Source organism: Hippopotamus amphibius, chromosome 7, assembly GCF_030028045.1.
Source record: "Hippopotamus amphibius kiboko isolate mHipAmp2 chromosome 7, mHipAmp2.hap2, whole genome shotgun sequence".
NCBI classification, from domain to species: domain Eukaryota; kingdom Metazoa; phylum Chordata; class Mammalia; order Artiodactyla; family Hippopotamidae; genus Hippopotamus; species Hippopotamus amphibius.
Genome location: NC_080192.1, coordinates 122,783,882 through 122,810,163, shown reverse-complemented (window position 1 = coordinate 122,810,163; position 26,282 = coordinate 122,783,882). Strand labels below are relative to the sequence as shown.

The following is a 26,282-nucleotide window of genomic DNA, read 5'->3' as shown; positions in this document are numbered from 1 at the left end:
ACCACATTTTCATGACTTTGGATGCTTTTCATCTAGGTTTCTTGAAAACCCTCTTTGATGACGGTTTTATAAACTGCTGAATAAATGAACGTGTGTGGGGGAGTGATCTTCAGATTACCTCGTCTGATTCATAGCACAGCACTGCAGAGCAGCTGTGTGGGGGGAAGTTTCATTAGTCATTTTTATGACTCAGTGTGGTATTAGGATTCTACCTGTCTGTGCAGCATTTTCATCTGAGACAAATTAACTAAGCTTTTGGGTGCCACATTAAAGGAAGGTGCATGTCAGAGTTTTCTATGAAGAGATTAGTCACCTCTTTAACTGCGTAAGGCGGGTTGAGGGGCATCCTTTCTCTCGGGAAGCACGGGCATTTGTTCATTGCTCACGGTGGACAGTTCATCACTCACAGATAAACAGTTTACTTTCAAAGATTATAATAGCTACTACCTCTGGCTCCAAGTAGGATTACGCAGTTAGTAAAGATAGCTGTAGCAGATTGTTGAAAGTGTGATGACAAAACTTTGACTGGAGAAGAAGAGAGTGGTTATTTTCTTTTGCTTGAGTTTGTTACTCGTTTTGCTTTTTATCTCCTATCAGAGTTGCAAAACAAAATATCTCATATTTGCTTATCTTTCTTTTTAAATATTTGCGCACATAAATACCTGTAACTATAGAGAATTTAAGGCAACACATTTTAAAATGGACCTCCGATGTCCGGAATTGCATTAATCATACGTTTTGGTTCATCAGTGATAGTAATTACTGTCATTATTACTTGCAAATGAACTTTTGTGCTTCTAATGACTTGAATATTTTTTTCGTGACTCGTAGTTGTATAATTTAACTTTTCAGTAAAGTTTGCAAAATAATCACTGCTTGAACTATCTAAATAGGAAGCTGGCTTTTGGTGGTTTCAGAAAGTCACATGTAGACTTCCATGATAAAAATAAGGATTTGGGTTATCAGAAGATGAACTCATTGGCCGCTTTGACTTATTGTTGCACAACTTCAGGGATAAGTGACACATTGATGCTTGGCAAAGTGACATGGGGTAGGGTTTCAGGGGACTGTTTTCAGTTGCACATGACAGAACATGCCTATCACCTTTAGTGGGTGTCCTGACAACCGGAAGGGGGTGGCTGCAGTCCTATTTGGAGATGATCTAGGAAGCCAGACATCTGAGCCAGCTACCCCAACCCCACTCCAGCCCAGGAATCCTCCAGGCACCTCTGCCCCAGCAGACTTAGCCTCTGCTTGAATCCTTCTAGAGACCAGAAGCTCACTTCTTCATGACCAACCTTTTTTTTTTTTAAACAACTTGTGAAAAATTAAATTGATTTTGTAGAACTTAAATATGCTTCCTTATAACTTTCATTCATTTGCTACTATTGTTAGTCTCTACTGGTAGGTGACAAAAAGAGTCCTCACGGACATAAGGAATTCTCTAAATTATTGATAGAGGTAGGATGATGACGTGTAGTTTCTGACCTGCGTTTTCTCAGCGTGCTTCTCCCTGATAGCATCTTACAACATCTACTCAATTCAGCAAGTATTTGTCGAGGGTCAGTTATATGCGAGGCACTCTCAGTGCTAGGGTGGAAGATGTGGGGACACAAAGATGAGTTGGTTCCTGCCACGCAAGAGTATGCTGCAGTGTGAAATGGATCAGAAAAGCACACGGATTGGTATAAGTGGGAAACCAAATGCCATGGGGTCCAAAGGAGAGAGGCCTCTTTCAGATTCGGCTGCATTAGAGAAGTTGCAGCGCAACATGCAGAGGGAATTGAGTTAGGTGAGTAGGATGCTTTTGCAGGCTGAGACTGGGAGAAAGGCATTCTGGGCAGAGATGTCAACGTGAACCAAGCCCAGTGGTGGAAGCATGAGTTGTGTCCGTAAGGTGGGGATTTGCTTAGCTTACAGGATGCTTTCGGAGGAAGGGAAGGTGATATGGACCACGTGGTAGGCTGAGCCAAGAGCTCCTGGAGGCTGGATTCCCCACCTCAGTTATTTGTCCAGCAGCACCACAATTCCATTGGACTGGAATCCAGGTGTTGTCACAGAGCCTCAGCTTCCTGGTCCAAAAATGGGAGATCTGTGCTCATTGTAAGGATTGCAGGACAGGTAAGTGAAAAAGCCAGCGCCCTGCGTGGCACGGCGCAGAGGCTTGATAAACAACAGCTATTGCTATCTCTGCATTTGATAGGCTTAGAGAAGCCGGGGAGGGGAGCAGACCCTGCGGTGGGGGTGCAGGGTGATTTGTAGAGGAAAACAAGCCACTTCAGAGGTGGTGCTCCAGGAAAGAGAGAAGGTATAAGGACAGTGGTGGCAGTGGGGATGGAAAAAAGGGCCAGAGACATCGATCAAAGAGGTAGAATCAGGTTTAATGATGGGGGCAGGAGGAAGAGGGGAGAGAGGTCACCTCAGGTTTTTGTGGGGAGGGAGGGGAGGCATGAAGAGGGGTCCAGGGTTGGGCGTGTCGAGGCGGAGGAGCTGGCAGGCCCTCCAGGGAGAGAGAGGCTGGGCCCGAGGAGCGGGCTGTGGAGCTGGGAAACTCAGTGAGGGGTTTCCCCCTGCGTCCAGGGGAGCGCGCTGGGCACGTGGGGGGCGGCTGGGAGCCCCAAGTGCACGGAGCGTGCAGGCCAGCCTCGGGTGTGTTGCAGGAGCCAGAACCAAAAAGGGGCTCATTTAAAAGCAAAGAAAGGAATGAATTCAAGAGACGCAGTGACAGGAAGATTGGCGGAGACAGCCTGACGAATGATTCCCAATGTCTTTGAGTTCTCAGGGAAAAAAACCCAAGACAATCGCCACATTGTTTTTACACACACACACATACACCCAGTGTCACACTCACATATACAAGTACAAGCCAAACACCATCTATTATTTAGGTCTGTTGGTTTCCTCAGAAAAACCCTTCAGGAAATCCTCTGCTCACCGGGAGAATGTGTCTATATTTAGAAGACATTCAGGGAAAGCCTATTGTTAAATTTCAGTTTACAGGCTAATCACTAAGAGGCTGCAGGAGTGTCCCTCACAAGTCTGCACTGAGTGGGCAGTGGGAAGAGGGCTGCCTTTTTTGTTCTGTTGAAGACAGTGAGGTGAAAACATGACCCAGTCCTTTGTGAGCCCTTCTTCCTGGCACGGTGACCCCAGGGAACCCAAGAAGGGTGATGCTGGAGGGACCCGGGACCGCCTGGCCGGAGCCCTTGTGTAATGGACGAGGAAGCCAAGGCCTAGAGCACAGTGGCTCATCCAGGGTCACACAGCTCGACGGAAGCAGAGCCCGAAGCTTGATTCTGGGCGTTCCTGCTGCTTGAAGTGGTGCATTCATCCCGGGCCAGGACCTCTGGGCTGCGTCCACAACCATGGCCCAGACAGAAGGGGTCCTCAGCTAGGAGTGTGTGTATGTGTGCGTGCGTGTGTGTGTAGGGGGTCATTCAGGGACCATCCAGCTACAGAGCTTAGAGCCGGATTGTGGGAAAGGCCAACCCGAGCGATTACTGCAATGCCCTCATAATTGTTAGAACTTTCAAATAAGCGTCCCACAGAGAAAAGAGCTGAAATGTGAAGCATGAACTCCGTGTCACTGCAAGTCTTCAAGTAGAAGCTGAGTACCCCCCTGCTCAAGTTAACTCTAGTCAGTGCTGGTTACTGAGGACAGACTCTGTGACTGGCACAGTTTTCTGTGTTTTCAGGGATTATGTCTCCTTTTACCCTCTAAATGTATTTATGAGATGGGTACCATTATTATACTGATTTTATGGATAAGGAGACTGAGTTGCCAAAGGGAGTAAGTAACCTGCCCCAGGTGGCACAGCCAGCGAGTGGTATCCGCAGGATTATACCTATTCATTTGCCCCTAGAGTCTGCACACTTATTCTGCACTAGTGGTTCTCAACCTTTGCTGCCGTGAGAAGTTTAAAAAAAAATCCCAGTTCTCAGGCTACGTCCCAGACCAGTTGAATCAGACTTTTTGGGGGTAGGACTTTGCATGAATATATTTTTCAAAGCCCTCAGATGATTCCAACTTGGCAGGGTTCAGAACTACTGATGTACTCCATAGCTGGTGGCGTTATTATAGGGCAGTGGCTCTCAAACTAATGTGCATAGGGATCTCCTGGAGGTCATGTTAAAATGCAGATTCTGCTCCAGAAGGTCTGGGGTGGGCCTGAGATACTGCACGTCTGAGTGATGCTGTGCTGCTGGTCTTTGAGTTTCCTTTATTGGCTGAAGGCTAAACATCAAGGTTCTTTCCAGCTCTGAGATTTTATGGCTCTACTGTCAGAACCGTCATGTATCTGTGATTTTACTGAGTGACAGCCCTCTGCTAAGTACATGAGGTACATTATTTCCTGTCCTCTCTGCAGCCTTTAAGCGAGGTATCGTTTCCCCCATTTTAGAGTTTAGTCAGGGCCCTACCGAGTCTTCTGAATCTAACACGTGCGCATTGTTCGATTAGTTGTTAGATTAGTAGTTAGATAACTACCCTGCTGTGTTGCCTTCCCCCAGGCATGTAGATATTTTTCTGAGAAAATCTTCTGTGGCGTGTCTTCCTCTCCTAACCCCACGGGTTAGGTTTGGAACCGTAGAGAAAAGTCTCCCAGGAAACCAGCAGTGATCTGGAACTTGTCTAGTTCCACGTGGCCTTCTTCTGTCTTCCTTAGGTTCTGGTTTATGACAGTGTCTTACGTGTGCGGTGGTGGCACTTTATAAAGTACGTTTATGATGTTCAGACTGTTTCCAGTAAAGCTTGCTATCGGGACCTGATATGTTATTGCATTTGCGGGGTGCAAATTCTAGACCTGAATGTGGTCCCTGGCCTAGAGGACCACACGAGTCCCTTGAGAAGCTTGAGGAGCTGTAATTCTTGGGCTCCTCCCCAGGCCTAGGAATCATCTGGATTAAGCCTGGTGATCATCTCTGTTTCTGAAAGCTTCCCAAACTGTCCCGATGCACACGAATATTTGAAAACCATGGCCTTCCTGGTTCTCAAAGTGTGGTCACTGGATCGTCAACCTGAGCATCCCCTGAGAACTTGTTAGAAATGCAGGTTTTAGGGTCCCCCCGCAGGCATATGGAATTAGGAACTGTAGGGGCGGGCCCAGTCGTCTGTATTTTAACAAGCCCTCCAGGTGATTCAGAAGGTTGAGAACCACGAGATCCTTGCTATTCAAGATGTGATCCATGGACCAGCACGGCAGCAGCACCTGGGAGGTTGTTGTAAATGCAGGGCCTCAGACCCCACCTCTACCCTCTGAATCAGAATCTTCATTGTATCAGCATCTGTGCATATTCACGTTTGCACACGTCTTCCCTAGACAGTGATTTTCTTCCCTGGTTGTGCATTATAATCCTAGAGGCCTTGACAAAATACCAATGCCCTGCTCCCACCCAAGGCAATTAAGGCAGAATCCGTGGGATGGGGCGGTGCCTAGATGCCTTGTTTTTAACGTTCCTCATGTGATTCTAATCACGCAAACCATGTTGAGACCCAGTGGCCTGAGTGCTGGTGTCTGGTTGTCAGCGATCCTGCTCTCGCATGTAAAGGATGAGACTGAAAAGGAGTCTGGGCCCCAAGATATGCCTCCTTCCTGCTCCTCCAGCATTTCAGAGTGTGACTGTACATCCTGGCTCTGAGAGTCAAGGCTTGGGGACTGACCGAGAGGACTCCCTGCTTCAAGAAGATCAGGAGGGATAAGTTCTCTTTATATTTTCAGATGAGAGAGTGAGAGATTGAGAGAGACTGAGAACGTGAGATTGAGGGGGGTGGAGATGGACAGTTGACACACCACAGTGCTGCTTATACCCGATGCACATAAGAACTGCCTTCCAAGCAGATTCCTGGGCTTTACTCCTGAGAACCAGCCTCGGCAGGGCTTAGGAAGGGCCCAGGAATTTGCAGGGTTAACAGGCTGCCCCAGATGACTCTGATGTAAAGGTCCAGGCCCTACTCTGAGACAAGCACTGTCAGAGGCTCCGAGCTGGCTGATCATGCGGATTACCCGGAGAAACTGCAAAATATGGGTCCCCAGGCCCCATCCCCAGCTCTGCTAATTCAGTAGGTCTGGTGAGGCTCCAGAATCAGCATGTTTAATAAGGAGCCTATGATTTTCAACCTGTGCTCTCAGAAACCCGCAGGATTCCACTGAAGTATATCAGGGGCTACAAAGGCGGGGAGGTAGGAGGAGAAGCAGGGTGGGGAGGGTGCTCAGGCAGTCACCTGCTTTATCTGTTTCATACATTAAGCTTCAGTGTAAAATTGCATTTGAAGAGAGGCTTTTGTAAGTTATGGCTGTCCATCGAGACAGGACCTCCCTCATGCTGGCGGTGTGCTCACCTTTGAAACCACTGTTCAGGACAGCTTCTCTGTCTTGTGACCACCCATCCTCCCTGTCACCTGCACCTTCAGTCTCTGAGCTGCCCACGATGCTTGTCCTGAGTGGGCCTGACTCCACTCATATTGTTGGATTGCCTGACTCTGCCTTTTGCCCCAAGGGCCAGAGTTCCTTTGCAGCTAAGGAATGCTGGTCACCTCAGAAATGCCCTTTGCGTAGATTCTAGTACTTTAAGACAGTAACTGTCAAATTTGACTGTAGCTTGCAAAATGTTTCACGCATCAGAATCACACAGAGTGCTTGTTCAAGTACAGATCGCTGGACTCTGCATGTCTGAGGCGGGATATGAGAACTTGCATGTCCGGTAAGATCCCAGGTGATGCTACTGGTCCAGGGACCACACTTAGAACCACTGCCTTAAGATTAAATAACGTTGATGCACCTGGGGTGCAGTGCTCCTGCTAAAGAGATTTTTATCATTGGGTCGTCCTTTCTTTGGTGTTCGGAAGGAGGATGAGGAGAGAAAATGTTTCGCTTGAAGAGTAAGTGGTAAGTGGTGTGAAGAACTCTGTGTTCGGATTATGGCCTTTGGGTCCTCAGTAGGTTTTGCTGGGCTCACCCACCCGGCTGACAGCCCTTTACCACATGGTTCTGCTGGAACGAGCATTGCAGTGTGGTCCCCTTGTCACTCATCACTGACCCTGCTGGAGCCTTGTGCAAGTGACAGGGATCTGTCAGTAGCTTCTTGTTGCCCGGGGCTTGGTCACGCTAGAGTGTGATAAGCCGTCGCCAAACACTGAGTATCAGAAAAGCAATATTTTCTCCTCCCGGAAATGTCATAGGACAGAAGTGTCTGGTATTAAACGGTCTTCTTAAGGACTCCCCTCCTTGCAGTCCCACACTCTTGCGTAGAACTGGGCATTGTGGCAAGTCAGAGAGATGTCCTCCCAGTGGCCAGGTAGACACAGGATCATGGACACTGCTGCCTGGGTTGGAGGTTATCACCCGTCACTGGTAGGAAATCTGCCTGGGTTCTCCCCATCATCGGACGTTTTGATCAGGCAGATGACTGTAATTACTGTTACATTAAAAAATAGCCCTTGGGCTTCTTAACCTCTCTAGTGGTTCAGCTCTGCGGTGGAATATATTTAATTTCAGTTTTCAACAGTACACCTGGGTGACTCCGCCACCTACTTCTGAACAAGTGCAGAAGTTTACTTAAGGTAATTTGTGCAGGTGGTGGGGCGGGTGTCTGTGGGATGGTGAAAGGAAAATGTGTTTCATGTTTGGTGGGGTGGGGTCAGGCAGAACCGCTCTTCCCTTTTCTGCTTGGGAGGCTGGGTTGGGAGCTGAGAATTAGGATGAGTACTTGCAGGTGAGTGTGAGCCAGCCACTGACGGGCACTGGGGGCAGTATCCTGGAAGGGGAGGACCGAGTCTCTTCTCCACAGTGTTCTTGGAGGTGGATGCTGCAGACCTCGCTATGCTGCCAACTGAAGAAAGTAGAGGATAAACAAAAACATGAAACGAGGTCCTGGCATGGACATTTAAAAAAACCGCTCCCAGCACTATCCCATTTGTAGATCTGCTCTGTCCCGTGTTGGCTGGGCTGACCGCTTTTGAAACATCACCTTAGATTTTGTCCTTCCCTCCTGGAATCACAATAGATAGACTAATAAAAGATAGTCGTTTTGGTGAGCTTTCTGGGTTCCAGACCCTGTTGCTGCTTGCTTAACTTTGAGGTGGGTTCTGTTCTAGTGAAGTTGCATCATTCATGTACTCAAAGAGCTTGAGTTACTACATGTGCTTGGCAGGGGGAAGAGATGGTGTTTAAGCAAAGAAATGGTGGCTTGTTAAATGCAGAAGGACATTCGAGAGATAGTGTTTTGACCATGCTAAGTAGATTTGCAAGAGTCATTTTGACTACAGGTGAGCATCGTTTCAGGCCCTGATTTCACTCCCTGCCTCACTCCTTCCCAAAGATGAGCTTTCTTCCCCCATCCCTATTTGACAGATGTTGAAATTGAAGCTTCGCTTGGCTAGTAAGCAGTGGAGCTCAGATTTAAACCTAGGCTTTCTTGACTCCAAAGTTCATGCTCTTCTCCAGTCCTGGCACCTGCTAGAATACACTCAGAGCTGTGCAGCCAGGTGATGGAGGTGGCACAGTGCCGACAGGAGGAGGAGCTGCAGGAACGGGCATCTTGAGTCAGGAGGAAAGAAGGCACAAGCAGGATGGTAGAGCTTTCTTCAAATACTGTGGAAAGGGGAGTTGATGAAAGAAAGCTGTGGGTAGGCAAATTTTAACACACTATAAGGAAGAGTCTTTTTAAGATAGAGCTGTTCAAAGATGACCTGTGCTGTTTGCAGTGTGAAGGACCTTACGGAAGGTGCTTTATTGAGATATATGTAATTCACATACTGTGTAATTCACACATTTAAAGTGTACAATGTTTTTTTCTGTGTGTATTACATTATTTTAAAAATTGTGGTAAAGTATATACAACATAAAGTTTGTAAAATAGTATTCAGTTGTGGCTACTGTTATCAAAGATGAGTATTTTTCTGCACTTGGGAACTTGGTCAGGAAATCATTGGAAAGCTGTCTTTATCTTTGGTCATATTCAGTGCTTGAAAATGCCTAGATACAGAGGCCTGTGCTGCGTCCTCTCCCTGTTTCATGGGATTCAGGAGGCTGTTAATCACATCTATGCTCATTTTTATTTTGAAGACTTGATTACACATCCACAGTTTTTAAGTGCTTAATGCAGGATAGTTTAGCGTGGTAGAATTAGCAGAAGCCCTGGAATAAGAGATGATGACTCTTCTTCAGGAAGATTGTTTCTATTTCTATTTATTCCTGTGAGACAAATTATCCTAATACTTAGTGGCTTAAAACAAACACCATAGTTTATTTACTTATGATTTTGCAATTTGGCAGGGCTCAGGAGGGATGGCTTGTCTCTGTACCACGTGGCATCAGCTAGGACACTCAACACGGCTGGCAAGATGATGCTGGCTGTTGTTGGTTGGGAGCTCATCAGGGGCTTTTGGTTGAGGACCTCAATTCTCTTCCATATGGGCCTCTCCATGCGGTTGCTTGGGCTTCCCTGTAACATGACCGCTAGGTTCCAAGAGGGAGGAAGTATTGCTTCCTGGCCTTTTCAAGCCTGGGCTTGGAGATTTTCAGCAGGACACTTCTGCGTTCCCTTGGTAGAATGGTCATAGACCCAGCTCAGATTCAAGGGGGAGGGACATAAGGTCCACTTGTGACGGGAGGGGCAGCATGGGGGTGGATTTGGGACCATGTTTAGAGACTGGCTACCACAGAGAACCATGGCAGTCTTTCTTCTTCATTCTTGCTGCACAGAAGCCTGCCCCTGATCATGTTAGGAGCTGGTGATGACAAATAATGGAAAGAAATCTAAGAAAAAAAATGCATGCTAGGAACACATGATCTTTGGGGGATTGTGGCTTGAGAATAGTGACTGCATCGTCAGTCTGTGAAACAGGCAGTTGTGAGACGTTTGTGATTATTGTACTTTCCACAGTTTATTAAAATCTCTGCTTCCAGAATTGTGTAAAGTTTCTGTGTTTTCTTTCTCTTATGTTTTCCCTGAATTGATTAGCAGGAAATTTAGCAATTCTACTCTGTAAGAAAACAGAAGCAAATAAAATTACTACTAAAATAAGTAGCTGTTTCATGGCATATTTTGAACAATAAAAATAATTACTTTAATTAAATCTTCTAAAGTTTATATGATTTATTTTCTTGTAAAACACAAAAACATTAAGAAGTTGGGAATAGTAACACCCTACAGTCATCACCATCCATTATTTAACACTTTTGGCATCGTGTTTTATTTTTTTATTTTATATTAAAAAATTTTTATTTTTGGCTTTATTGGTCTTCATTGTTGTGTGTGGGCTTTCTCTAGTTGTGGAGAGTGGGGGCTACTCTTCCTTGCAGTGTACGGGCTTCTTATTGCAGTGGCTCCTTTTGTTGCAGAACATGGGCTCTAGGCACATGGGCTTCAGCAGTTGCAGCTCACAGGCTCAGTAGTTGTAGCATGCGGGCCTTAGAGTGTGCAGGCTCAGTAGTTGTGGCGCACGGGCTAGTTGCTCCTTGGCATGTGGGATCTTCCCGGACCAGGCATCAAACCTGTGTCCCCTGCATCGCCAGGTGGATTCTTAACCACTGTGCCACCAGGGAAGTCTGGCATCATGTTTTAGATGGAAATAGTTGGTTATTTTAAAGTTGACAACTTTATCAGAAAGGTCATTCTTGTTAATTTCTGCTCCTAATAATTATTTAAATTTCTCTTTATTTGCTGATTACAAATTTTTTTCCCACTTCCGAGATGGTCAGATATTATAGAAGGGACCTGAGAGATTGATTCAGTAAAAAAAAATAGTTTAAATGCATATGGAAGGTAGGCCCAGTATATGGATAAAAGGAGCATTTTACATTCACAATGTTTACTAAAATAAATTTCTCTATTCCAAAGGATGTTGGAAATGAGAAATGCTATTTAAACAATTTTAATTTTGTATATTAAAGTTTTGAAAACAGAGCTTTGCTTTTTCCTTTCAACTGCTTGCTGATGGGCCCTTGAAATCCATAGTTCTATTTCAGCTTCAGTTCTGAAAATGGTTATATCACATTTCACCATAATAGAAGTAATAGCCAGAGGGCTAAGTGTTTGCAAATAGCATCATCTGCTGTGCTTCTTCCTTCCATTTAGAGGCATGGCCTTATATTTCACAGTGAGGCTGCAATCGTTGCTCCCATTTGGGGTTTTAGAGCCTAATTATTGTGGTCCCTGTAGCTGGGACTGTGTCCACAGTCCGTTGAATGTTTGTGTTCGACGGTGATGCTCAGGCATCAGTGACATTTAGAAGTGTTTTTATTTTAGCAAGGAAAGGGTTTGGCACGGCCTGGATTGTATCTCTTCCAGGGTTTTCCCATCCTTGGTCACATAATACTCTTAATTTACCTTAAGGAATGCTGTCAAAATAAATAGTAATTTTAAAAGGCTCTGTCTCATTCATGTAGCTATTATTCTTTTTTCCAGTTAAGAAAACTTATTTGGAAATATGAGTCTTGAGCATGAGAATAACCATATAATATTTTATTTTAGATTAGTGATGCTCTCTGTCACATTTTTGCCACCCACAGCTTTACTCTGGATGATTAAATGTGGGAAGGAAAGGGAAAAAGGTAGCTTATGTTTGATTCAGTATGAAAAGCTGTCTTGGATAAATTTAAAATTCCAATGGTAGAAACAAAATTCTGTCCCAGATATAGATGTGACCTGCTTCTCAAAAGCTTCCTTAAAGGCTATTTTGGGGCATGTGTGGGATGAATTTGATGCGTGGAATAATAATAATAGCTGACACCTGTCAAATGCTACTCTAAAGCAGGCCCTGTTCTAGTGCTTTGCATGTATGCATTCACTTAATCCATACAGAAACCTTCTTTTTTTAAAAATCACTCCCATTTTACAGATGGGAAAACTGAGATGCAGAAAAAGTAACAGAAATTTACCCAAGGGCACACAGCTCGCCAGTATCCAAGCTGGGCTTGGTTCGGGCTACCGAGCTTCAGTGGGCTCTTTACTACTAGGTGACACTTCCAAATCAGAGTAAAGTTACGTTTTCTGTCTTAGTCTTTTTTCCCTTTAGTTTAATCCAAGTTTCAGATACTTGATTCTCAAGTTGGCACTTGTTTTGGCCTTATAAAGCTTATTTTTTATTCCTCTGATTTTCAAAAAAGCTTCTCAACTTTTTTTGGTTAAGGAAAATAAGTCAGCTTTTCAAACAGATTAAACATGTAAATAATAGTGCTAGACATATTACCTAATCACAGTATGTTAAGAGTAAATTTCAAAGTAAAAATATTTGATGTTCCAATATAGTACAGTTATCATAAAGTCTAGTGTATGGTACTCTGTCTCACATATTGTTTAGATTGTAGGACTTATACTCCTTAAAAATGTATGTTTAAACTAGCCATTAAGTGAATTAACATTTCTTTTCAAAAAAGTATTGTTGATTTTTGCCATGCTATGAAAGTAATAATAGGCCATTGTGGAAAATATGGGAAGTATAATATGGTGTGAGCAACAATTTAATAACTTGTATAATTTCACCACTCATAGGTGTATAATTCGTGTTAGCATTTAAGTATATATCTTCCCCAGGCTTCCTTTCATGTGTTCATTTATTCATCAGTTAGTTATTATCTTTTTTGAGCCAGACTTTATTCTAAACCCAAGGGAAAAAGCAGCTACCAAAATAGTCTTTCTCCTGTGGAGCTGATATTTTAGTGGGAGAAACAAACAATGAATAGATAAATAATATAATGTTGGGTTAGGGATAAGTGCTTTGAAGAAAAATGAGGCGAACTGATCAAGGCCTAGAGGTCACTGTTTTGGAGTGGGCAGTCACAAGGGAGGCTGAGTGATGTGAGAAAGGTAGCCCGTGAATATTTAGGGAAGAGTGTTACAGGCAGGGGAACAGCCAGTGCAAGGGCCCTGTGGTGGAAGCAGGCGTGGTCTGCCCAGGGACTAGCAAGGAAGCCAGTGTGATAGGAGTATGGTGCTCAATGCTAGGAAGTGACATGGGAGAGGCGGCAGAGACTTGCATCTGGAAAAATAAGGGCTTTGCATTTCACTGAGTGAGATGGAAGCCTTTGGAGGGTTTGGAGCAGAGGAGTGATGTGATCTGACTGTGGTTCTAACAGAATCCCTCTGGCTGCCCTGGTTGAGAATAGATTGCAAGGGACAGGGTGGCCAGGAGGAGGGTTTGAGGGCAGGTGGTGAGACGTGCATAGAGGGAAGACTTGTGAAGACAGCTTCTACAAGCCAAGGAATGATCAAGGCCACTAGAAGCTGGGAGAGAGTAATGGGACAGCCCTCAGAAGAAACCAGTCCCTCTGACACCTTGATATCAGACTTCCAGCCTCCAGACTGTGAGACAGTGACTTTCTGTTGTCTAACCAATGAAGTTTGTGGTGCTTTGTTATAGCAGCCCTAGCTTACTAATACACTTGGTGAGCAACTTTGCAAACAGTGGTGGCTTTTAAGGAGATGAATACTGAGGAGGAGCTGGTTATGGAGTTTGGGGTCGGTGAGGAGAGGGGAATCACGATGTGCTAAATTCGAGCCCCTGTTAGACACCCACTTGGAGCTTTTGAGGAGGTGGTTGACGTGGAAATCTGGAGTTCAGATAGGAGGACAGGGCCTAAGATCTAAACCAGGGCACAGTTTAGATAGAAATGAAAGCCACGGGACTGAATGAGGTGGTCAGAAGAAGGGCCCAAGGACCAAGCAAGCCCTGGGAAGTGTCAACATTGAGAGATCAGGAAGGGAAAGAGGAGCCGGAGGGAGACGAGAAGGTTGATGGTGAGGTCGGAAGGAGGCTGGAGGGGTGATGTCTCAGCCAAGGGAAGAAGGTGGCGAGGGAGGAGGAATTGATCCAGTGCTGCTCTTGGTTGAGAAGGGAGAAGGCCCACTGGATTGGCAGCCAGGACGCCAGCGACTCTGACTCAGTGGATGGGCAGAGAAGCAAGACTGTCTGGACTGAGTTCTAGAAAGAGTAGAGGAGAGTTGTGTTTTCCTTGTTTGTTTTTTCATCTTGGCATTACATCATAAACATTATCCCGTGTCATTAAAAATGTTTTTAAAACATTTTTGATGACAATCACATTTCATGATTTTTATCTATTCTTTGTTTTATGGATAATATATTTCTATTTTTTACCACGATATTTATTGTAATACTGCAGTGAACAGATTTGAATATAAAATTTCCTAGATTAGGAATGATAAAATGCCAACGACATGAGTGTTCTTAGGGCTTAACCTTAAATCTGGCTGATTGCTTTACAGATAGTCTGTGCCCATGGGCACTCGCCTTGGCAGTGCGGGAGCTGGCTTGGCTCACACCTCTCTTCCATACAGTATTGAGTTGACCAGAACGTCCAGAACAGTGCTGTTACAGTGGCGATGATGGGCATCAGTGTTTTGTTCCTGATTTACAGGGTAACGTCTCTGCTGGTTACATTAAATCGTACTGGATCAGTGTTCTGGACACATATAGTTAAGAATATATGGTAATTCCTTCCTGGCTTTCTTGAACCCTATCTCTTATGCAAAGTCATTCCAGAATCAGTAGAGTCAATTTGCATTGACAGTGCAATCGTTGAGTCGATTCTTGATGGCTTTGTAGCAGGTTTCACCACTAGCACTTGGCCCCACACTCTGGGACCAGGCGTATGAATTATTTCTCTCAGCTTTCAGATCGCATAGTAAGTTCATGATGTCAGGTCTTTCCTAATACCCCGAATCCCCTCGGGATGGGCCCCTGCCGCACCCCATCTTTCCTTTCCAAAATGCTTGTAATAATTACAGTCACTGTTGCTGTTGGTCTACTGGCTGGGTTGTGAGTTCCACGGGGCAGAGGTAGTGTTTTCTTATCTACCGTTCTAGTCATGGGGCATGTGACGGTGCCTGGTACAAAATGGAGTGTAGCATTGTCACACAGGATTTTGTTGAGTGAGGGACTAAGGCACAGGTCAGACTTGGAACTGACTCCAGGGTGCACAGCTGGGGAGGGGAGTCAGACTCAGGCCTCTGTTACTCCAGAGTCCAGCTTCATTCATCTCACCCTACTGCCTGCTTCCATCGGTAGGTGAGCTTGGGCAGGGTGGATTTTATATCTCCTCAAGGAAACAAACTGTTCTGAGAATTTTTTGTATCCTTTTTGGTCCCTTGAATATAATAACTCAAAATATTTGTTGATCACTCACTTAGGGCCCTTCATGTCTCTTTTCTTCTATACTTTATTATTATAACATGTACCTGTATGGTGGGTTTTTTTTTTTAATACTTGTCTTCCATACTGGACTCTGATCTCCGTGAGAACAGGAAATTTGTCTTCTCCATCTTTTTATCCACAGTACTCGGCACAGTGCTAGCATATAAATGGGAGAGACTCAGTGTTTGAATAATGAATGGAGAAATATTATGATGGTATTAAAACAGAGATTAAAGATTTAGTATTTAGAAATATAGAGTCTTCCTTCCAATGAACTGTAAAGATATCATTTATAATCATACTTTATATCTGCATAATAATTTAGTCTGTAAAACCCAGAATTTGTCAGAAACTTGTTTATCATACACATGTACTAGCATTAGTGCACAAAATGAAATTATACTATTAGAGAAGGTGATTAATGAATGACTGAGTAGCAAAATAACCTTGTGTTTTTATTTGTATTAATAGTATTGACATTTAAAAACTTACAGTATCACTTTATAATTCTCATTTTGAAAGGCTGTAATAACATACTTTACTCAGTCTATATGCTGCTTTTGCATTTTTCATTGGTATAAATAACACTGCTGTGGACAGCTGGACATATGTATGTGTATAGTTATTTCCTTTTTTAAACTATTTTCTTAGGGTAAATTTCTAGAAATGAGGGTACTGAAATAGCCTGAAACATATTGTTCGCTGAAACATATTGTTAAACTGCTTTCTAAAAGGCTTGTATCATTTTACTACAAAGTGTGACACTTTGTATTAATACTCTTACATGTCTTTTAAAAAATTAGCCATAATATTATACCTTCTTTAGTTTGCATTTCATTTGATGACTTGATCTAGACATTATACCACAGGTTTATTTACAAATTGTGTTTTCTTTTGTCTCAATTGTCTATTTCTGGCCTTTTTTCATTTTTTTTGTTATTGGTCTTAATTTGTTACAGGTAACTTATCAATTCTTTCTATATAATAGCATTTTCTGAAATTTTTCTGGTTTTTCTCTTTTTTCTTTTGCTATTTTAAATTAAATATTTACATAGTCTAAGCTGTAGATCTTTGTTTTCTTTTTCACGGACTTAAAAACCTCCCCCCCCCCCCAAAAAAAACCACTTAGTAAAGCGGCAGTAATAAGACCAGAAACAGAACTTAGAAAACTGCTGGTGGTTTTTCATTATGTGACTTATGACTTAATTATATTAGACTCCGTGAGTGATTTCACAGTTATTGATGGCATTGGGAGGAGTGTGTTTGGCCTCAGCTGACCATCTATTTTAAATTAAATCACATGGTAACAGGCTACCCCTGCTGTGCTCAGACTTTCAGAACCTCCACCTTCCAGAACACAGCTCCTGGGGAATTAGGCAGATGAGGGCTCAGTCCTTGACATAAAGGCAGTAAACTCCTCATAAAGCCATGAGATTCTGCACACAACCTTTGTGACTCGTATTCCGTGTAATTTGTGCTGTGCTCAACCATCTGACTATCTGCTTGGTTAAGCTGTCACTTGAGAGTAGATTAGAAAAGCAAACAGCATAGAAAGGGTGCGGGGAGCGCCTGGCTGGGAGGGGTAGAGCAGTGAAAGCACACACACACCTGAGGTTTTTCATAGAGTTGTCTGTAATGATCAAAACCCATGAGTCATTAAATGTGTTGGTGCTTGGTTCACCTATCTAGAACATTCGGTTTTGTGGAATTCTTAATTATTGCACAATGCTGGATAGAAAAGGTACTGGGGTGTTATACTACTTGTTTTTGTTTTTGTTTTTGTTTTTGTTTTGCTGCTTAGGGATTTTGGAGGAAGCTGACCCAGAGACATTTGCAATGAAAGTGCAGCATTTTATTTGGGTTTGGTACAAGGAGCATACAGAGTGAGAGTAGACGAAAATGTGTGACCTCATGCTATGTTTCTTGTGATCTGATATCACTTAGTGTTATTGAATGACTTCAAAGGGCAGCTGGGAATTACTGTGAAGACACACACAGCAAAGCAATTTCTCACCTGCTGTCTCTGATCACAGAAGACACAGTTAGACTCACATTTCTCCCTGGGACACGTGCGGCCGACATGCTGCAGCTTGTTTGGAGAGAAAGGCCAGGGGCAGAGAGTCACTCTGTTTGCCCTGTGTGGGCTGGGACCAGTTTTAAATATAACCAGGAGTTACTTTTTTAGAATTAAGAGCAATAGAGACTGAGCTTCAGGGCATGGGATACTTCCTAAAAATACAGTCACTGAACTTTTAAAGAACATTAGGATCAGCTTGTTAAATTGGAGTAGAATTCAAATGTGGAAGAAATCAGAGTATTTATTGTTTGGGGCAGAAATCGAGGATTTGTTTCAAATGAGTGTTCTCCTAAGACCGACTCGACAGCCAGGATGGAGGAGTATTTTGTTGCCCATGCTGCTTCCCCAGGTGTTGATGTGGGCTTCCCGCAAGCCCACTGTGTGCAAACTGGGTTCATTATTGTCAGGTCGGCAATTTCTGCCCCTTCAACCAACCTCATCCCCATGATCACCCCTTCACCCTGTGATTAAGGATTGGGTTTTAACTGTCTTCAATTCTCAATTGCCTTTTATTGGCTTATTTTTAAAAAATCTATTTTGATTTTGACAAATTGAAAGTATACAGAAAAGTAAAAAGGATACATAGCCAGCACCTATGTATCTATTACCCGCAGCAAACACAAGTCTAACCTGTCATATCTTCTACCATCTTTTTTTTTTAAGAAACAAATTCCAATAAAGTGACCTATTTCCTTCTCTAGAATTGTTCCACTTCCTTCCCTGAGGTGTCACTGTCATGAATTTAGTGTGATTCCAGTACATATTTTTATGCTTTTGTTGATTTCACATGTATCCATAAAAACAAGGAGTATTGCTTTATGTATTTAAAAATTACATGGACAGTTATTATAATATCATATAAAGAACACTATTATAAAGTAGCATCCTATAATTTCTTCATTGTTATTTCTTTAGTCAATGTTATTTTCAAAAGATTCATCCATGTTGCTTGGTATATAGATCTAGATAATCTAGATAGATCTAGATTTAACTGCTGTATACTATTCCATTATATGAATATACCACAGCTTATCAATGTATCTATCAATGCCACTATTTTCCTGCTATAATTGGTGGGCAGTGAACATTCCTGTGTATGTCTGCTTGAGCACATGACAGCCTAGATGTGAAGTTGCTGGGAATTAGAGTTTTCACATTATAACCTTACTAAATATTGCCATATTGCTTTTTACAGAGGTGAGTATCAAATACACCCCCATGAGCAGTATATGAGAATTCCTATTTCCCTATATCTTTTTTTTTTTTTTTAAAGTAAATATGCCTAAGGAGGGCTGGCAAAACAGTTGTTTATTTTTAGCAGTTTATTATAATAAAGGAACTTATTTTTTTTTTTAGCACAAAAGAATATATAGCAATATAAGTGTGCAAAGCCTGGGATAGTTACAGTATTTCTTAAAAAATATTAAGAAATACAAATTCAGAGTGCATTTCAGGTGGTGTGGTCACAATGTTTCCCTATATCTTTGCTAACACTTGGTGGTAACAGACTTATTGCCAGTGTCTTGAGTGTGTAATTGCATCTCAATGTTGTTTTGATTTGCAGTTCTCTGATAATTGGAGAGGTTGAGTATCTTCTTGCATTTATTTCACATTTCATCATCTATGAAGAGCCAATTCATATCCTTTGTCCATTTTTTTCCTGGTGATTTTTTAGGAATTCTTGGTATATCTGGTTACTTCTCCTTTGTTAAATAGTTTGCAAATGTCTTTGTCATTTGTGTTTCAGTGTTTTGTATGGTGTCTTTTGATATAAAGTTCATCAATCCTTTTGGATTTTTATTTACTGTTTCACATTTGAGAAGTTCTTCCTTCTCCCCAATCATGAAGGTATTCTGTCACATATCCTCTTAAAAGTTTTAAAGATCTGCTATATAATATTCTATGTTGGGTAGGGATCTAGTTCTGATTCTTTTAGATGAATGGCTCTTTTCCAGCCGCATTTATTTAGTCCCTTGTTTTTCTACACATTTGTTACATCTCCTCCATCACATTGCAAGGCTCCATTTATATTTGAGTCTGTTTCTAAGCTTTCTGTTACGTTTCATTGATCTGTTTTTCTATCTCTGAACCAGTACCACAGTCTTATCAGTTATGATAGTTTGTAGAATCTTTTGGATTATCTACATAGACACTTAGGTAAACTAAAATAATGACACATTTGTTTCTTCCTTTCTTGTTCTTAGACCTTTTATTTCTGTTTTCTTGTTTTGCCATGTTGGCTGGGACTTATATTTAACATCGATTATGGAGGTTATTGTGGGCATTTAGACTTGTTTCCAGCTTTGATAGGAATACTTCTACAGTTTCCTCATAATATTTGCTGTAGGTTTTGGTATGCTCTTTGTTGTGGGATTTGCTGTAGGTCCTGTTTACCAGAACAAGGAAATCCCTTTGTATTCCTAGTTGGCTAACAGTTTGTGTTTGTTTTTATGAGTAAGTGATGATTTTTTAAAAATTAATTTATTTTTATTTTTGGCTGTGTTAGGTCTTTGTTGCTGCACATGGGCTTTCTGTAGTTGTGGGGTGCAGGGGCTACTCTTTGTTGTGGTGTGTGGGCTTCTCAGTGCGGCGCTTCTCTGTGGAGCACAGGTTCTAGGCACGTGGACTTCAGTAGTTGCAGCACGTGGGCTCAGTAATTGTGGCTCACGGGCTCTAGAGCGCAGGCTCAGTAGTTGTGGCACATGGGCTTAGTTGCTATGTGGCATGCGGAATCTTCCCGGACCAGGGATCGAACCCATGTCCCCTGCATTAGCAGGCAGATTCTTTAACCACTGCGCTTGGAACCTGGGAAGTCCTAAGTGATGAGTTTTATTGGAAAAATTTATGCATTCATCGAGACAAGTTCTCATTTAATTTTTTAACATGGGGAATCCTATGGATAGATTTGCTTACATTAAAACCATTCTTATATTTCTGGAATTAATTTGGCTTGCTTTTCTGTTTTGGAAATACCGTTGCGTTTGATTTACTAATATTTTATTTAGGAATCGTGCATCTGTATTAACTGTGATTTGTGCATGTTTTCCTTTGTGTATGATTCTTGCCTGATTTTGGGATCAAGGTTTTACTCATAAAGGGAGTTTAATTCTGGGGTCTCTACTACATGTCCTGACTCTGGAGGGTCAGGACTGGGTATTTGCAGCTTACAGGTCCTGGTTAGTTTGTTGCACCCTATGCCTGTACAGCTCAGTATGAGGTGAAGACTCTGGGACCCTCTGCCAATCTCCGGGCTGTCTGTGTGCAGGTCTCTCCTGTCCAGGACTCTGCCTGCAGATTCCGGCTGCTCAACCTGCATCACGCTGTGCGTGGCCCCCTCCCTGCACGGTGACCTGCCGAGCGCCTCCTGCAGGTGGTCGGGATGATCCTAGGGCTCCCCCCTTGATGCCCTTCTCTTAGGATTCACAGTCCTCTCTTGCCACTTGTCTGGTATCTGACAACAGTTGTCTTGTATCTTTCATCCACTTTTCTGGTTGTTTATGGCAGAAAAGGGTTGTTTGGTAACAGTTATTCCGTCACGGCCACCTGTGGAAATCCATTTCTTTAACCTGAAAAAAATCTTTAAAAATGATTGTTCTGTGTTTAAAATGGGGGACGGGGTAGAGGGTTAATTCACTGTGCTTATCTCGAGCAGAAATCCTTTTATTGGATTATTTACTTAATGAATTGTGGGCTTCTCCCCCCACTTTTAATTCCTTTTCACAAACTGAATATCTCTCAGGGGCTTTTTTCTACTGCACCGGAACGTTTTAGGCTAATTCCCTTAATGCGCTTTTGTACCGGAGGGTTAGTACCTTGTCACTGCTCCTGTCAGTCCACTGTGATGTTGTTCTCTGTGAGTCCACAACCAGTGTGTTTCTGAGTGTCCCTACCCTTCAGGCTTCTAGAACACATTGGCTCAGGGCTTCTGAAACTGTTTAGCAAGCATACTGCTAAATGCCACTGCAGACCATATATACATGAGCGGAGTATATTTAAAAATTAACTTTGATTTAAAAACATCTTTGAAGGATTAGAGACTGTTTGATTGAATAACTGGCAAACCAAGTCCGAAGACGTAGACATTATTATGTAATGGATTAAGAGCCCGCTTATTATCTTCCCTTTATAGATGTCCTTAAATCCCAGCATTCGTCAAAAGAAATGGCTGTACTTTGACATCGGTCAACCAAGATGAGGTTCAGATTCCTGTCTTTGGGTACAAAAAGTTCTGCATTAGCCAGTTAACTGACCTCACAGTTTATATTCTAGTTGGGAAATGAGAGTTTTGTTAAAAGATGATTAATAGGGACTCCTTTGGCGGTCCAGTGGTTAAGACTCTGAGCTTCTGCTGCAGGGGGTGCAGGTTCTATCCCTGTTCAGGGAACTAAGGTCCCACATGCTGCGTGGTGTGGCCAAAAAAAAAAAAAAAAAGGAAAATAGAAAGATGATTAATATATGTGACAGTACATGTGAAATGTGAAGCAAATGATGAAAATGGCCCAAGAGGTTCAGGTCATGAAAATGGTGCAGGAGGTTGGGGTGGGCAGGCGTTTGGGAAGGACTTCATAGAGAAGGAGGACATCTCAGATGAGCAAGAGCTTGAGGGGCCCTCCTGTGTTTCGGGACAGGGCACCCGGTGTGCAGAGGCAAGACGGGGTGAGCTTCTGCAGGGATGGGCCAGGGGGCAGTGAAGGTGGAAAGTGGGGTTGAGGGTCCAGATATAGAGGGTCTTGAATGTATCTCATGGGCAGCTAAAATGTGTTGAAAATTCTTAAATGAAGGAGAAAAAATTCAGAGAGCTGCATTTTGGGAAGACTGGTCTGTCGGCAAGTCTGGTAGGGCTTTGTTCCCTCACCTACTGGTTCTCAAGTTTGCCCACACATTGCAATCACCTAGAGAGTTCAAAACCAAAAACCAAAACTGATGCGTGAGTCCCTTTCCCCCAGAGATTCTGATTCGGTCAGCCTGGAGTTAGGCCTGGGTTTTGAGAGTTTTGAAAAGCTCCCCAGGTGCTTCTCATGTGCTGCAGAACCTGAGAGCCACTGCCCAGCCCACTGATAAGATCTTGATGTTGTGTTTACTCATTGTGTTGAACCACAGCTGGCCAGGCAGATGCAGAATCAGCTGGTGGAAAACATTTGAAAAGAAACTCTGTCAGATTTAAAATATTCCACATAGTTCAATACCTCCGTTAGAATAATAGTTTTCTCTAGAAATAGAGTCACAGAAAACAAACTAGTGGTTACCAAATGGGAGAGGGAAGTGGGGAGGGGCAAATTAGGGGTGTGGGTTTAACAGATACAAACTAGTATGTATGAAATAGATAAGCAGCAAGGATATATTGTATCGCACAGGGAATTATAACCCATATCTTGTAATAACTTTTAATGGAGTATAATCTGTAAATATACTAAATATCTATGCTGATACCCAAAACTAATGTCAACTATACTTCAGTTAAAAAAAAAAGAATAACAGTTTTCTCATAAATGCCTACAAATTTTTACATTGGCCATGAAGTAGATGATGACAAATGTATAAACTTGGAAGGGACCCATAGTTATCTTGAGAATTTGGTCACATGGAAAAATTTTTTAATTTTTTGCATTAAAAACAAGGGCAACAGAAAACAAACACATCTATGACAGCAGGAATTCACTAAGATAAAAGCCGCTGTAGTGTGAAAACACCCAACGTGCAGTGATTAAAAATGTAAATTTTCAAAAAAGGTGTTGGTAGAAGACTGCCAGTTTCCAGAGCGGTGTCAGTGGTTCTCCAAATGGAGTGTACATCAGACTCACCTGGGGGGCAGTCAGGTTGCTGGGCTCTAGTTTGGGATGTAGCAGCCCCAGGGCAGCCTGAGAATATACATTTCTAAAGTGTTTCTAGATGCTGCTGCTGCTGGTCCAAGCACCACACTTTGAGAAGTGACACTTGGGAACCGCTATTGCACGAGGTCCAAATATTGTGGGAAAAATGACTTGATAAAATGTGGTTGCAGGACGTGAGTTTTGCTTTTGGTGTCAGAGGAAGGGAAGGGCTTGTCTTGGCAATTAGGGAATCTGTCCCCCCACCCCCACCTCACCCCTGCCCCCTTTAAGCCAGCCCCTCCTGTATGCATGTTCCAGGAGGCTGCTGCGGGAGCCCGTGTGGGGAAGGTGGAAGAGAAAATTCTCTAATCATTCTCCTTATTGTCTTTTCAAACTTACTGTGAAAGGGTGTTATTGTATATAGTCATACTGTTATATAATATGTTCTTTTTTGTGTGAGTTTGAAGTTCTTTTTTGTCTTTAATTATTCTTTCCCTCCTCCCCTCACCCTACCACATGCAAAATTTGAAGAGTTAAAAAAAAATTGCTACCCTTTTATACTTCTAACCCATCCATGTCCTCCTCAAGACAGGCCCTTGTTGTATATTTCAGTGCTTGGCTTCCATCGAGGCACCAGCTTCTGTAAGCCGCTCTGTGCAGCCTTCCTGGTAGATTAGTAGACATTTGCAGTACACCTTGGGAGGAAGGAGAAGCGGAAATGGTTCTCAGATGTTACACTGAAACTTGTTTCTAATTGAAAGCATGAAGAGAATGTATACATGAAAGTGCCTGGGGGGCGATCTCTGGCAGAGGCTCAGCTTTGAAAGCCCCGTTCAGTCCTCGCTTGTGGCCACTTCTGTTCTCTCTGGGTGGAGCCCATTTCCATTCCTGTGACATTCCATAAATAACCGTGGCCGGGTAAGGACCTGATGATCATCACTCAGCCAGGAAAACGCTGATAAATTAGAATCCTGAACTCTGGAAGTGCATAGCTTTTGACGTTGAATTCTAGAAGCCTAATATGGAAAGAGCCCTTGGCGACTGTTTTAGAACAAGCAGCTACTGCGCTCCCCTTGCCCCCACACTTGTACAGGTGCAGAGGCCAAGCTTAAGTAACTTACCCCAAGGTCACCTAGGGAGCTGGTTGCATTTTTCTTTCCTTTTTTCCCCCAAGAATCCTTCCCAACTTCTAGACAGTTTGTCAGCCTAGTATTCTGACATTTGACAGCCATTTCTTACCATTATTTGCTGTAACTAATAGGAATTGTATTGTAGGAAGATAGGAAAATTATCTTCTCTCTCTTATAGAAAATCAGTAGGTTTCAGGGCTTTTAGGTTTTGGTCATTTGGCTTCTCCGTAAAATGAGCCACCTCTGCTTCGTATTCCTCATCTACATTGTAATTGTTTGTAGACTGGATCTTGCATTGAATTTTATGGGAGATCTAGTGCTGTGATCTGCGTCAGGACCACGAGTTTACGTCAAAGGTGGACTCATAGCAAAAGGTTAGTGTAAATAAATGTATTTGGACAAATAAAGAAGAGACCAAAGGAATCATGTCCGTAGGCCCGTGACATTAATAACATTTAAGTCAGTAGCATCTAAACTCCCAGGGGACCTTGCCTATGATAAAATCTGTTCACCTTACCCCTGACCCATAACCCTGCTAACTTTAAAACTCTGCTTGGCCACAAGTCTGGCAATTCAAAGTACACGCATCCTAGCAAATAGGAGATAAAGGGGTTGTTTCTTTTTGGTTGCCTTTTGTTATATGATTAGGGGTGCACTGGCTTTTAAAAAATATATATGCATACATCAAAGTGTATATTAGATGACTCTCAACCTTTCTACCCTTGGCTTTTCTCTAAAAAAATAAATAAATAAATAAATAAATAAAAAGTGGGTTGGACTAAATTTCCAAAACAGTCACTCCAACGTCTGATAGCTTATGCAAGATGAAGGTTGTAACCCTTTTGGAGGTTTGGGACTGGGCTTTTGTTTTTCTGACAAGTCTTGTTTGGATACCTAAAATTTAAACTTAAGCCACAGAACTCAGCCTAAAAAGAAGGGTGGAGTACTTTCAGTTTTACCCCTGTGTTTCTGATGCATTTTCTGAGTGACAGCTATGCTAAAGTGGATAAGAATGATGACTTTGGAGCCAGTTCACTTGAATTCAAATTCTAGCTCTTCTGTTTACTAATGATTGTGTGACCTTTGGCAAATTACATAACCTCCGTGCCTGTTTCTTCATCAGTAAAATGGGCAAAATAAAATATCTACTTAAAACAGTTGCTGGGGGGTTGAATTTGTCGATATCTATTAGAATACTGCCTGGCACATAGGAAACCATTAATAAATATTAGCTATTATCATATCATCTTCAGTTTATTTTATTGAAGGACAGGCCGATACCACTGGTAAGCCTTTGGAAGAATTAGTTAAGTCTACCATGCTTTTCTTCAAAGTGTGTCTTCTTCTATTTCTTTGCAGCAAGCTGTGTTCCACCGTGTCAGAATGGAGGGATGTGTCTCCGGCCTCAACTCTGTGTGTGTAAACCAGGGACCAAGGGCAAAGCCTGTGAAACAACTGCTGCCCAGGACACCTCGTCACCAGTCTTTGGAGGGCATAGTCCTGTGGCTGCTTCCTCCTGGGTCCCTCCTGAGCAAGCAGCAAAGCACACTTCGCCTAAGAAGGCAGACACTCTACCAAGAGTCAGTCCTGTGGCCCAGATGACCTTGACCCTTAAGCCGAAGCCTTCAGTGGGACTCTCCCAGCAGATACATTCTCAGTGAGTGTTTTGAACTTGCCTCTAGCGCAGGAGCATCTTAGGTTCTCTCTTGGATGCATTGCTTTAAATCACTCTTCTTTTCCTGTACAATTTGCAGAAATCACTAGGATAATAATGTCTTTCTTTCCTTTTCTTAAGGTTTTGCATGTTATGTTTACACATCAGGTCTCTTAAAAATGTTTGATATGTGTGTTTCGCTTCTGCAGGGAAGATTTACCATAGGCATTGAGCAAAGCAGTAGTGAGGATTAAGGGGATCAAGGTTGGAAGGGAAGAATAAAGATACTTGTTTAATTATGGTGGAGTTGTGAGTTAAAACTTTTTTTTTCCGAGGTGGGAGGTGCTTTAAAGTTTTTGAAGTCATAATTTAAAAAGAGAAATGGTGAGTGTGATTTTTAAAGGTACGTGGAAAAGGTAGGAACTCAGCTTTGCACAGAGAAGGTATTCAAATGAAAGTG

General features: G+C 42.7%; 1 protein-coding gene across 4 annotated transcripts in view; it reads left to right on the top strand.

Annotated features, from left to right (window-relative positions):
* LTBP1 (latent transforming growth factor beta binding protein 1) overlaps positions 1–26,282 on the top strand; it is a 395,008-nt gene that overhangs the window by 21,623 nt on the left and 347,103 nt on the right. For all 4 annotated transcript variants that reach the window (XM_057741529.1, XM_057741528.1, XM_057741530.1 and 1 more), the window contains exon 3: positions 25,528–25,825. In XM_057741529.1, coding sequence (XP_057597512.1) covers positions 25,528–25,825 — 298 coding nt within the window. The remainder of the gene's footprint in view (positions 1–25,527; positions 25,826–26,282) is intronic.